The sequence below is a fragment of the Egretta garzetta genome, unplaced genomic scaffold, assembly GCF_000687185.1.
Source record: "Egretta garzetta isolate BGI_Z169 unplaced genomic scaffold, ASM68718v1 scaffold322, whole genome shotgun sequence".
Lineage (NCBI taxonomy): Eukaryota > Metazoa > Chordata > Aves > Pelecaniformes > Ardeidae > Egretta > Egretta garzetta.
This window is the reverse complement of record NW_009259044.1, coordinates 920,430-934,076: the sequence shown is the minus strand read 5'-3', so window position 1 is coordinate 934,076 and position 13,647 is coordinate 920,430. Positions and strand designations below refer to the sequence as shown.

General features: G+C 41.6%; 1 protein-coding gene across 1 annotated transcript in view; it reads right to left on the bottom strand.

Moving 5' to 3' along the window:
- ADAMTS17 (ADAM metallopeptidase with thrombospondin type 1 motif 17) overlaps window positions 1-13,647 on the bottom strand; it is a 183,698-nt gene that overhangs the window by 27,236 nt on the left and 142,815 nt on the right. The window contains exons 20-21 of the mRNA XM_035890595.1: window positions 13,528-13,647; window positions 11,378-11,513 (exon numbers count right to left, since the gene is read on the bottom strand). Of these exons, the coding sequence (XP_035746488.1) occupies window positions 11,378-11,513; window positions 13,528-13,647 (256 nt within the window). The remainder of the gene's footprint in view (window positions 1-11,377; window positions 11,514-13,527) is intronic.

Here is a 13,647-nt window from a genome sequence, read left to right as displayed (position 1 = left end):
AGAAAGACTGGAACAATAACTGTGTAGGTGCTGTGCACCGGAAGGCTATCATGCCTTTCTCACTGGGTAATTGACCTTCTAGCCTGTTATTTAGGACTGTCATCTAGATTAGTATCCTTATACCATGAATCTTTTACTTGTCATCCAATCCTGGGTTGTCTATTATGATAAGTGGCTCAAATAAGACTTTTCCAAAACAAGTCTGCTCAGAAATACTATTTCATTTGGCTGAAGACTCCTGTAGAGTAGAGCACCATATGTGCCAACCTAGTAAACACATTTCTTTTGAAGTTGCCACGTAAATTCTCATAAATGCATCAATCGTTTCCCATCTTCCCATTCCTGAACGAGGAAAAACGGGGAAAAATCAGTTCAGCACAATTTGTAGAAACAACTGCACTTAGTGTAATTGTCATTAATTCATTTGCCAAATGCTATGACTGATGACCTGGTGTGACAGCACTGATGACTGCGTTGACAGTGAAGGCAGAAACCATTTGGTTTGAGCAGGATGAGCCCGGGCAGGCTGGCCACCTGTCTTTTGTGGAACGGGGCTCAAATGCTTCTGTGCATTAAAGCAGTTGACACATCTGCGACTTTCTGTTGGCTAAAACAGCTGGCAAGACACCAAATGTGTTTCTCTAGACAGTAGTTTTGGTGCATCTCTGTGGCTGAGTGCTTGGTATTTTGCTTATGGAATGGGAAAATGCCAGCTGGGTAATTGAATACTAGGGCTGAAAGACTGACAAAAATAACCTTGAAGTGCAGAAAACAGTGTTCATGAAAATTAATAGCCAGGCTCCCTTGATATCAGCAGGGCTCTGCCCTGTCAGAGCAAATGTGGAGGGAGTTATCTGTCCGGGTGAAGGGACCACTCAGCAAGGGCATGGAGGGGGAAAGGGTGACTTTGCTTTATGAGCTGAATGTGAGTCACAGGGCCGGGAACGGTTTCTGTACAGGCTTCACTGAACTAATACTCACTTCAGCACTGTACTCTCACTGTGATCTACAGCTACTGGCAAAAGAAAAAGGGAATGGGACGGAAAGCAAAGGAGAAAGATAAAAATACATTCTTGGCAGAGGCTGTCTGTGAGCTTGCAGTTAGGATGGGCAGCACGCAGCATGCCAACTATTTCCACGATGCCTTAAGAAGTAAGGTTATGACTTTCCTTTCAGGAAGGAAAACTCCTATTTTTATTTTTTTATGTTGCTGCTCTTGGGGAGGGGCGAAATCACCTCATTTCTACCCTGTTCAGTGGTCAGAGTTAGTGCCACTCTAAGCACAGATACAACAGAGTGTACAACAGAGATGTCAGAGTGGCATCTGTATGGCAAGCTTCAGCTACTGATCCACTACATCCATCCCTGATCCGAGCCCAGTGGTTACAAATAAGGTGAGGTTATACTGTAAGGGATCTCTGCAACCTCACAGCCCACCCCATCCTACTTGTGACAACTGCTGCTAACATGGAATCAAAATGCTTGGAAATTAAAGGCTATTTAAAGTGGTGGGTTTATATCCAAGAGACAAGTGACAGATTAAATGTTTGAATAATAATAATATCAGTAAAGTAGGCTATTTTCAAAGGCATCAAGGGGATGATCACTTTGACCACAAAACTTCATCCCCTCAGTGAAATCTCTGCTTGGTTCAATGCCTTATAAAAATGATCTGGCAAACAAATAAATGTGAGTCCTACGTGCAGAACTGGCAGTGCCCTGATCTTCCCCCACAGTTCTCCCAAAGCCCCCTTCACAGGCAGCTAAAAATATTATTTTAGTGCCTATAAGACACAGAATCACTGCAACTGTATTTCAACAACATCGTTCACAACCAAAGTGGAAAGACAAGGGATTGATGGATAAAGTGACTAAATATGAAAATTCCTGCCGTTTCATATTTGGTAAAGGAATGTGCAGCAATGTATTAACACAATTACTATCTGCAAGTAATATACACAAAAGGAAGAAAAATGTGATGTACAAATAGTATCACATCATGCTTACTATTAAATTACACCACAGACAGATTTTCCTCTCTACACTGTCATTACACCTTTGAACACACCTGGATGTGTTTAAGAATGAGACTTACTTTTCATCTTCTTTAAAAATGGTAAGTATTTTTCTTATGACAATGTAAAAAATAATTCAGGTTTTCTAACTCAAAACACCAAGCTAGCTCTGTATTATTAACTAAGCCAATTAACTGTTGTACGGTCAGCCCCGTGTATATCATATAGAGCATTTGCCTTTCAGCTATGTTTTAAGCCTGTAAACTGATCTTAGGGATTGCTTGACACCACAGTTCTTTTCAGTTTGGTCTTTCCCTCCCAGGTTATAACCCATCTTCTGTTGGACCATGTGGGTGCTCTAGCTGGAGTCCCTGGATAGCCTCTCATTTTTCCAACAAGCACTGATTTATGTGACAAACACACTCATCTTTCTCACAACCATAGGGATGGCTTTATCCACAGTATTATTTTTTTGTAATCTTACCTCTGTAGAAGATTCAAAAGCTAGATGATCCCTGCTGGTGGTTAGATTTAGGAAGCAAATGATGAGCTTTTAAGCACAGATTTTTTTTAACCCAGTCAGTGGCTGTCTTTAGCTAAAAAATGCCCAGAAGGGTGTGTTTTTCTATAGCCTCAAAAAGCCGGGATGGGTAGGACATGCAGTCTGAGAGGGCTGTTTTAAATCTTTGTCTTCTGAGTCTTCTTCAACCTCTGACCTCTCAGTATCTCTGCTGAGGAATTGGGAGTTCTTCTTCTAATCTGCTTTGGCAACACTCATCTGGCAGGCCCCTGGAGCAAACTTGAAATATCTTTTGGAGGTTCAGTTCATCATTTGATCTTTCTACGGTCTGGATTAGTCATTAACCTTGAATTATCCACTCTACCTACTTGCCTAAGACTCCCACATTTTCTAGGAAAAAAATTGTCTACAGCACTATGTACATAAACCCAGGGGAGATGAATGTCTGCAAATGAAGACTTGTAGCTAAGGATTTGGGAAAAAACGCTATGAAGATAAAACAGGTCAAGGCTGAAGGATGGGGTGGAGGAGTGCAATCAAAAGACATGAGGTCACTTTTCAGAGATTTGTAGCCTCTTATAACATAAAGCCATTACATGTTCAAGGGTAAATATTGCAGCCCATTAAATTTCATCTGGTTATTTCTGTCTCGAGCCCTGAGGAAGACTGGTGCCTGCAGGTTGGTTCTGTTCCACTAACTAAACATCCATGACATATTCACACACGCACTCACTATCTACAGGGATTTCGTTACTTTTGTTCCCTCCCCAATGCTACAGAGAAATTAATTTCCCTGCTTTCACAATAATAGCTTGGATGTGACCAAAGACACATTTGCAATAACACAAATGTTTCTGGTTTTATTAAACCTGGCTTTTTTTTAGAACTGGCTCTTAGCTACAACTAGTTATGAGTCTGTACTACTGCTGAATAAAGTATCAGAGGAAATTTGCTACTAAACAAGACATAGTCTGAAAAAGCATTTGTAACAGAAACTAATCTAAAGCAGTGTTATCTGAGGGTTCTGTTTCTAATAGATTTTATTGCATACCTTTTAGTTTAACACACATTATTGCACTACTGTACAGGTGAGGATAACCCCATGTCTAGTTAGCACTGGTTGTCTTTAACATCAGTTCGTAATGCAAAATCATGTCGAAGTCGTGCTTCGTTTTCTGAAGCACCTGGGTGAAACTCTGGCTCTACTGATGTTAGGCAAAATTCAGACCAGCTTGCAGTGGGGCCAGGTTTGCATAATTTTAGCAAGGAGAATTGGAAAAGATATCTGAGAATCAGTCACATGGAATTGACAGTCAGGTATTTTTTGCTTACAGCTATCAAACTAAGTCATGCTTGAATATGCAAGAAAACACTGTTTACAAACGGACTGATGATTTCCATGAAATACGCACCCTCTGCTATTGTATCTTTCTCTCCCTACACACTTCTGAAACTCTCCACCATATCTCTTCTATACTGGGGTCAAAATAATCAGGTAGATCTTGACTTTTGGGAACAGGTTGTGCCACACCCACTCACTAGAAGGGTTTTTTTTTTTTTTTTGAAAAAAGTACAAGGAATCTAGTAGAATAATACAGCTGCTGATGTCGAAAGTAGGACTCCAAGACTAACATTCCTGTCTGATTGCCTTTATAAACAGTGCTCAGTAATTTTCCAGTACAGTAGTCATTCTGCTAACAGACTTGCCAACTTTCACTCACACAGGTTTCTTTTTTTCTTTAGTGATTATCATTTTGACAGCTTTATTTTTTTATAATTTCCCACTAATTATACAATCAGCCATAGGACAACATTTTATAATTTACATGCACCTTGGGAAGCTTTTTTTAAATGGAAGACATTGTATTTTCCCTCCATCCTCCCCCAAATCAAGCAGATCACCCAGTTTCTGAGGACTCAGTGTGGTGTTGGTGTGAGTAGGTGTCCTTCTTGCTGGCAGCTACCTCGCTACACTAAGGCACGGAATATCAGCACTCTCACAGCCCTTTTGCAGGGAGTTACCACTACCCTGATCCACGTCTGGTGTATCTTTGACGGGGCAATGGGTGTCCTTTCGAGGAAGGCAGTGCCTTTTCCTCAGCTCACACCACAGGATGCAAGCAGCGTGAAGAGCATTACAAGCAGGCAGCAGTAGGAGTGAATTTCACAATTAAATATTTTGCTAGATTATCCTGCTAATCCTTCTTTGTGGGTAAAGACTGCACTTGGGTGACGAGCCTCAAACCAAAGCAGCACAGGTCATTTAACATTTTAAAACAAGGAAATGTTCAACCATAAGGTTGTTAAGTCAAACATTATAATGGAAAAAACTGTGATGTAAGCCAGCCTGGGGGTTTACACCACAGCTAAGAAACCTGTCTTATGACTCCATGTGAAAACTAATGCCAAATTAACTTCTGCTCTAGCAAGTCATCTTGAATTATTTGATGTAAATGCATTTAGTAGTAGCCAATAAGCCCTCCTTATTCTACTCTCTGTCTGTTCCCAAGCCTTCTCTGACTTCTCTTCCAGAATTGCTTCACTGAGTTGAGTTGCTGGATTTGCTTGAAAATATCTTTTTGTCTTTCAGTAGCTAATTAACTACCGATTGACTGTCGTTGTACTTGATGAACTGCCTGCAACCTGGAACGCATGTGATTTTGTCTCCTTCTAGTGGATGGTGATAACCAGACCTGCCCACAACATCACCTACCCACTCACAAAGGTGCTCAGAAGAGTCTCAGGCTATCTGGTCTACAGCATTTGGCTTCTACTCCTGGAAGACCTGCTGGAGTCCTGCTGGAGCTGCCCACCGCTGGCAGCCTTGGATGGTTTCCCTGCAGAGCAGCCACCAGGGCGCAGCATTGCTCGCTCGCTCAGCTGCCTGCAGCCACCAGGATTTGCAGTGTCCAGCACAGTCCTGGCAAATTCATTAAGCTCAAACTGATTCTTAGAGATCCCAACTCCAGTTTTGGGAAATACTTCAAAATGAGCTCTTACGTGGTGCCTCCTTGGATCAGAGGGTGCTAACATTACTATTTATGCCAGATTTCCAGGCTAAAGTGATTTGAAACCCTCCCCATGGCTGTTCCTTCTTTTCTTTTTTTCATGTAACCAAATTCAAAACACGCCAAAAGAGATGTTTCTTAGCACAAGGCACAGATAAAGTTTTGAACTCGTTGCCATTGAACCTTATGGATGATAAACATTTGTATAGGTTCCAGAAGAGTCTGATTGCATTAATGAAAGAACATACCCATTTGGAACCATTAAATGTCTAGCTCAGTCCCTTCAGTTAACAGACACTCCCAGTATGTCTCTCCAGTTTAGTATAATTTCCATACAGCCCTGCAAGTAATTTGCTAATATTCTCAAGGAGTTTTCCATCATATCATTCCCTCTCAAATTCTCCTATCTGCAAGATTTTAACTTCACAGAACAAGTTCAAAACTGTTCTGATCCCCATCTACCTGTGATGGTAATACAAATAAACATGGTGCAAACAGACCGAAATCAGGGAGAGAGACTGATTTCTGTATTCTTGGAATGTTAAGCAGAGCACTGTCACAGGTATATGGTGGTGTCTAAAGAGAGAGGTGGGCTCTCAGACAGCAAGGGTCACACAGATAAGCACCATGAGCTTAAATCAGACCAGGAATCAAAGCAATGGGCACTATCAACCACCGCACACTGAGGCACCATGCTTTGAGTGGTCACTAGACTTTTGGGCAGGTTGGCGAGGTGCTGAGCCAGCTGTGTCTTGGCTGACTCTTATAACTGGCCTCATTTTTTTCCCAGCGGGCATCACTGTGGTGCGTGAGCCCTTGGAGAGCACGGTCCTGGATTCCAGTCCACAGATGGAAAAATGAAAGGGGAATAGAAGAAAGAAAGAAAGAAGCGATCCATGTAACCACAGACCTGACCTCAGCAGCGTGCCAGTTTTTAGAGCGGATTTGGAGGGAAAGAATAATCAGGGACATAGTGGTAAATGGATGCAACATAGGCTTCCTCCAGGCAAAACTCATTGGCTGTATTTCTTTGACTAAAATAACTGCTTTTCCAGACAAAGGAAATGTGGTAGATTTAATCTATTTTGTTATCAGTAAAGAACTCCTTTTGCTGCACTGGAAATGCTTATGTAAGTCGGAGAAACAGGTGATACGCTGGGAAACATGCATATCAATGCGTAATTCATATGGTAGGTGAGAGCTGGCCACAGTATAGTGCTGTAAAGGAATATCAGGTATGAAAGGAATTTAGATCAGTTACCAGTGGACGTCCTGAAAGATCTGTCTTGCATTTGATCTAATTTAGTATGTTCATTAATGACCTTGGCATAAAAAGAAGAAAACTGCTGAAAAATTGGGGAAAATGCTGACAATACAAAATCTAGAAGCATTGTCAATGCAACAGAGGATTAGGATGTCATACAGGAAGAACTGAATAACCTTGAGTACTGCAATAACAGAGATAGGATGAAAATTAATAGCATACTGTGCAAGGCTGTGTGCTTAGGGACTAATAACAAGCATTTCTGTGTTAAAGTAAGATTCATATGTTGAAGCAAATGAGGAGGAAAACATCTAGAATGACTGTAAGCCACAAATATGATACAGACATGAAAAAAGCAAAGCACGTATCAGGAGTATGACAAGAGTATGAATGCAACTGTGTAAGGGCTAGACTGGACTGAGACTGGGATGCTCCATACAATTCTGGTCACCTATGCACTCAAATTATGAATTTAAATACCGTAAATTAGAGCGTTAGTAGAGAAGGTGACCAAGGGAATGAAGAATCAATGCACAGTCTCTGATCCAATAAGAAGTTAAAGAAAAGTAATGGATTCAACCCAGCAAAATGATGGAAGGAGGAGATAACACTGGTTTGCTGTATCATATGGCACTTAGCCCAAGGCAAAGGGCTAGGGAGGGAAAATACTCTATAAGCAAAGGCTTATAAAAAAGCTGATGCAAGAACAAATGGCTGAAAAATGACAATGAATAATTAAGGCTGGAAGTAAAAGATCCTGACCCACATGAACAGCAAGGTAACACGAGAGCCTTCCGGTGAGGGAAGGAGACTGTGGAGCAAAATCAATTTATGGAAAGGAGCCTATGACATGCTGCTGGTAGTAGCAGAAAACTAACACTTGGACTCAGGAGATACTTTCAAGTCCTGAACAGTGAAAATAAGGGCTCAGGTCTCCTGTGGTTTTCTGTAGGCAAAGGCAGGGATTTCTGGCTTTTATGCTGCTGTTAAGCATCTGTGTAGGAACACCACATATTCAGCAGGTCCCTGAAAGAACTCAACTTCTATTAAAATCTATTGCAGCAGCAAAGAGAAGGAAAATTAACAGTGTTTGCATACAGGCCATTACAAGTCTAACAGTTGGGGAATTTCATGTGTTTTTGGTTCTTTTCCTGCATTAGAGGGGAGCAGTTTCATATTCATAGACCCAACCATGCATGTTGAAGTGTGTGGCCACTGGCCGACCTATGTTTTCAGTAATAACAGCTGATGTGATCTGTGATTTCTGAGTCTTGTGCCAACATGAGTGCTGGGTTTGCCTATATATTTGGGTTGGTGTTCAGTGTGCTGGAAACAACCCATACGCACCGTATGCAAGAATCCAGATTCCATCTGGTTACAGCAGGGTTTTGTAAAAAATATCTAAAGAGCTAGGCAAAGGATTAGAATAAAGAGGTGCTAATAGGGTGCAGTTGGGACAGGAAAGGAAGCTGTAAAGAATTTAATGGAAAAAGAGGGTCAAGGAACATAAAAAATAAAATAGGAAGAAAAAGAGGCATTTTTTTAAAAGGTGAAAGAGTAACAATAATAAAGAATGAAAGATTCTTTTATTTTTGCCAGTTTCAACAAAACCCTTAAGAAAATTCTCTTCTCTGACGTTTAATTTTAAAACATGTCAGTGTATTCAATCCTTTTTTCAATCCTGCTTTGTTTTTTTCAGATGCTGGGTTGCAGTTGCAGAGTTCTAATCTTCATCTTGGCCTCATGAAACTACTGTCCCCTGCCCTACGTTATTTGGCTCTCCCAAGAGGTGGCTGAAGTTCAAAGGGATATATAATTTGCAAAGCACTTTGGGATCGTGCTGGAGGAAAGACACTGTTATTAATATCACATTTTTTTCTGCAGATCACTTTATATATATAATGTGGGTTATTATTTTTTTTTATTTTTATTACAATCTCAACAGCAATAGCCTCTTCCTCTTCCTCCATTTATACAACATGATCTCACCCCATTCCAAAGAGTTTGCAATCCAGATTATGCAGGGATGGAGAGAATAAGCAAAGGGACAGTGTAGGATAGTGAATTAAAGTCACACAGCACATCCAGAAGAGAAACTGAGTGTCCTACGACCCAGTCCTGTGCTGGCCATAAGACCCTTCTCTAGAGACAAATTCTCTTAAATTTTGAGTAAAAATGTAAATGTAGTTCAAAATGCACAAACCAGAGCAGGTTTACTACAGAAAGGAAAGCATTGTTCCTTCTTCTGAACTCAGGTAAAGGGCTTAGGTCTGAGTGGAAATGGGAAAAGACCTTATTGTAACAAGATGCTGCAATAATTTTACTTGAAACCCTAAAACAAATTCAGCACTCATAAAAAAAGCATTGACATGGTGAAAGAGAATGGTTTCTTTAAGATGTTCTTGGTCAGAGAATATGCTAAGCATGCATTTCTAATATCTGGGTGGGCAAATGCAAGTGGAAATTTAAATTCTACAGAGGAACAGAGAATGTGCTTCTGAAAATGTTTCCAGTCAAAAGCATGTTAAGTGTGAAAGTGTGGTCTACACGGAGGGAATGAGGGAGTGTGGTCTATCAAATCATCAGCAAGGATTTTGTGGCCTTTCTGGGTACTAAGCACATTTCGTGTTTGCTGCCATTGCTCTGAAAAAAAAAAAGGACCAATGAGAGTGTCACTATGCCAGTGCTAATTGCTCCTGGGGAGAACGATGCTAAACTGTGGCTACAAATTGCCTGGTTACTCCATACAGAAGAAGAGATACCTTGGAATAACATCAAGGGCTGGACCTGAATCCCCAAAGGAACACAATCTGGATATAGGAACAGAGTATTCCTTTCTCAGGAGGTTTTGTGTGATTTAACCTAACCTACTGTCACTGCCCTGGACAGGCAGCAATGTCATGGTGAAAGAGCCTGACAAAGAGGAGACTTCTCCAAGGGCTCAGGGTCATGGAGATCCCACTGAGAAACAGCACTGTGGGTCTTAGGGCTCTAACAGACCCAATGGCCAAGACCTCCCTTTGTTGCTCTCAGCTAGTAGAGGCATGAGCAATTTCTAAGTCACTTTTCATCTCTACCACCTGGAACCCCTCCATATACCTGCCTGGGCTCACTCCGGCCTCCTCCCAGTGGCTTCACAAAAGGTCTAGAAGAAATACTTCATACCAGGGCAGAAATACAAGCAGATGCTCCTTCTTTCTGAGAGAATGACATGACAGAAGTCCCAGCATCACTGAATTTAGGAAACTTCCTCACGGAAATGACTGTTGTTTCCTTGAAGTCATTGGGAGTTTGGCTCTCCTTACACACAGGGTATCTCATGCCTTTCAGTACCACCGAAAGTGGTCTGGGTACAATTTTGTACAGCAGCAATAACAGGCTGTGCAGACAGAAAACAAAACCTGAAACAGCCTAGCCTCATTGATGGATTACCTGACACTGGATTTCCCTGCTTCAGGGCACTTTCATCAGAGTGTAGGTCTAATTAGAAGGAAGTGTGCTGTTTCTCATTTTCCCTATTGTTTCTGCCAGCAGGATTAGCTTTGTTGTTGTGTTTCCCTGGCTTGTCTGATTATACAAGATGCAACAGCTAGCAGGTTGTTTTGAATATGCTTTTTTAGATATTGTTGAGCTTTATCCTAAATTGATTTTATGTTCTAACTACTATCAAAACCAGAGCATCTACATTACTCCACAATGCTAAACATTACTGCAGAGCAAGAGTGAACTTTTTAGTTAGCAAACAAACCGAACAAATTAATTTACCTTTCTGTGTTTTGTCATTTTGGCCAGAAATGTCTTTTTTAATACAATGCAGATAAAAATTAATTCAGCTAAATGTACTTGCCAAATTAGAAGAGAGCGCTTTTTATTATTTTTAGACCTTATTACTATTAGACCTCTAATTACTCCTACAGATACAGAAAAGCACCCTTGCTGAGGAAAGCATCTAAAATGCGTTTCTTCATAATTTCTTGACTTCAGCAAGATTCAGGTTTCTTTCCAAAACTATGCAGGTGTTGCTAGACACTGTGCAAACTTCAGACGAAGAAGAGACACTTCTCACCCAGAGACTCCCAGTCTGAACTATGCTAATACGGATCAGGCATGCAACGCAGCAGGTCAGCTGTAGTAGCTTAAAGGCTGTGGGTTGTTTGCAAGGGTTTTTGTAGCACTGTTTGACAATTAATCAGACCCTACTCTGCGCTTCAAAAAAAACAAAAGAAAAAAGGTTAGATACGCAGTCACTGCGCTCTTGTCTAGCTGTATACTGCAAATTGCTCTGTCACCCAGGAGGCAGCCAAAGGGAAAAGAAACCCATCCCCAAACAATGCATGAAGGCAGCTTGCACGGAATCTGGCCTTATTGGCCACAAACTAAATGGACTCTGAGGTAATGAAAATCTGACCTGCTCAACAAAAGGAAATTAATATTACAGCTGGTTACTATGGCTAACAATGTGTCCCAATACTTTCAGACATTTTCACCATGTTCACCAGATGGAGTCTTTGGAAATGGGTGATTTGTGAAGGAAAAGGATATTGGGTTTTATTATTTTTGAACTCCTTACCGTGACTGGCAGGGGTGTGTGTTACATTTCCTGACCTGGGGCTCGGGGCGATTCACTCGTTGGCAGTCACTGTCATTCACCAGTGTCATGGTCTTGTTAATAATTCGAGTACAGGACACAATGGTTTTCCGTTCACCTACAAGTCAATTAAAAAACAACTCTGAAAAAGGAAACCAGTGGCTAAGAACAAAACCATGTCAACTCATTAACCAAAATTCAAAAGCCAGGAGCTCCCTGCTGTCTCTACAAGATGTAATCTAAACAGACCTATCACCTCTGCAAGCAATCTTATTTCCTACTTCTGTCTTACCTTTGCACTGTTCTGGTTTTTGGGTTTGTTTTTTTTTTCAGACAAGCTACAAATCTTTCCCCAATAATTGTGAAATTGTCTGCTTCACAGGAACAGCACATTGGGCTTTTGCTTTCTCATGTTTAATGTGAGAACAATCTTGAAAACAATTTGCTTTCATTTCTGGTTCCTCCTCCGCATGTAGCTGTGCCCTGTAATCACCCTAGGACAGATGCTCCAGCTATATAAGCTGAAGCCACATAACCACCCACCCCTTGGTGACTGGCAATGACAGAACAGCTGCCTCTTGCTGCTCCCCATTCAAGAAAAGTCAGATTGAAAGGCAGCGGCTGGGGTTCAAGAGTGATAAACTGGGCTTGTTTGTATTTCACAAAGAGGTGAAATTAAGCCACCAAAATAAATTATTTCTCATCTTCTGGTCCTCCAGGTTTAAAGACCTGCCAGTGGGAGACATCTCAGGAGTAGTCAGTATTTCTTGTATAAACTGTCTGTGCATCAGCAATTTCACTGAGACGCAGCAGTGTGGCCCTCAGGGTTCAGCCTTCCACTGCATGACATCAGGAAAGCTGTGCCACCGGGTGGCATGACAATGACCAGATGTGACAAGGAAAATGCCATCCCTGCACCACATGACTTTGCCTTACTGCCAGTTATTTTGGTTTCTCAGATCCTCTTCTTAACCCTGAGTCTGCATTGAATTGAGTTTATTCATGCTCTGAAGCAGATAATAAAAAATAACTTAAATTCTGTTAATAAAAAACTTGTAAAAGTCTGTATTGAAGGGAAAAAGCCCTTCCCAGCTTGGACAAGTAGTAAAAGCATCTGACAACTGAAATATAAGAGATCAGTTGCCATCCAATCTACTGCTGGTGGGAGCCACGTTGCCAGGTACCGATTTGATTCAAGTATGTGGCAGGCTTGCAACACAAATCAAAAGAGCCACAAACAAACTTCCTACTCATTCACGTGAGGGTTTAATGGCTCTAAGAAATTACTGTTCTAAAGCATGAGTAAAAATAAGTGTCCCTTTTAAAGTTCTATTCACAGAAAAAAATAGATCCATGATTTCAGTACACTGAGGGCAGTGAGCCTTCAAATGTGAAGATGAGCACTCTTTCTTTGTGTCATATAATATGATAAATAATTGGGTCTGTTGGTGAAATAAAAGACTGGCCAGATTGCATGGAAATGATCCATTTTCCTCAGGGAAAAACTTGCTTCTTCTAGCACTGAAAATTCAATGGACAGTGGCTGACAAACCAGTCTCTGGTTTCAGAGGCATCAATTCCCCCCAGGGTTTCAGCAAATTGGTCTCAGCACATCCTAGGGATCATCTGAAAAGTGTGATTTGCAATGTGCTCATGTACTCCCAGTAAGTCCACCCCACATTAAGAACATCTGATGCAATCTCCAGGAGTTGTCACAGCAGTGCTGCCCCCGTTTCATCCCCGGGGAAGGAAGTGTCTTTCAGTGAACATGCCTGAACACCTGTGAAAACTCTGCTCCAAGAATGTGACGGAGGCTTGAGATATGGGGCTGCACATGGCGCCTTGAGCCATCCGTGGAGCACTAATCCAGGTGCAGTTCCAGCCTGCAGTAACGAGCCGACAAGGCAGTGTCCCTGCCAAAATGCTGGGTGAAAATTAACTGTGGGGATGTGGATGATAGCTGGGAGAGCTGGTGAGAATGAGCTCTCATTTGAGTTCATTATGGCAACATCCATTCCCATGGCCAGTTTCCTCCATGCGTTGGCAATGCTGTCTTCTGCAGGCACCTCTCTAATGGCTGGTGTCTGCAAACACCACACAGCAAGTCCCAGCAAGCTTCCAAATGGCCTTACCTCCTCCACACTGCACACTGCACCCTTCCCATCCGCTGTGCGTCCAGATGTACAAAGAATCCTGTTGCTTTTCTGGCTCACTTCTGTTTTCAGCAGTATAGTTTACAGGAATGGTGTATT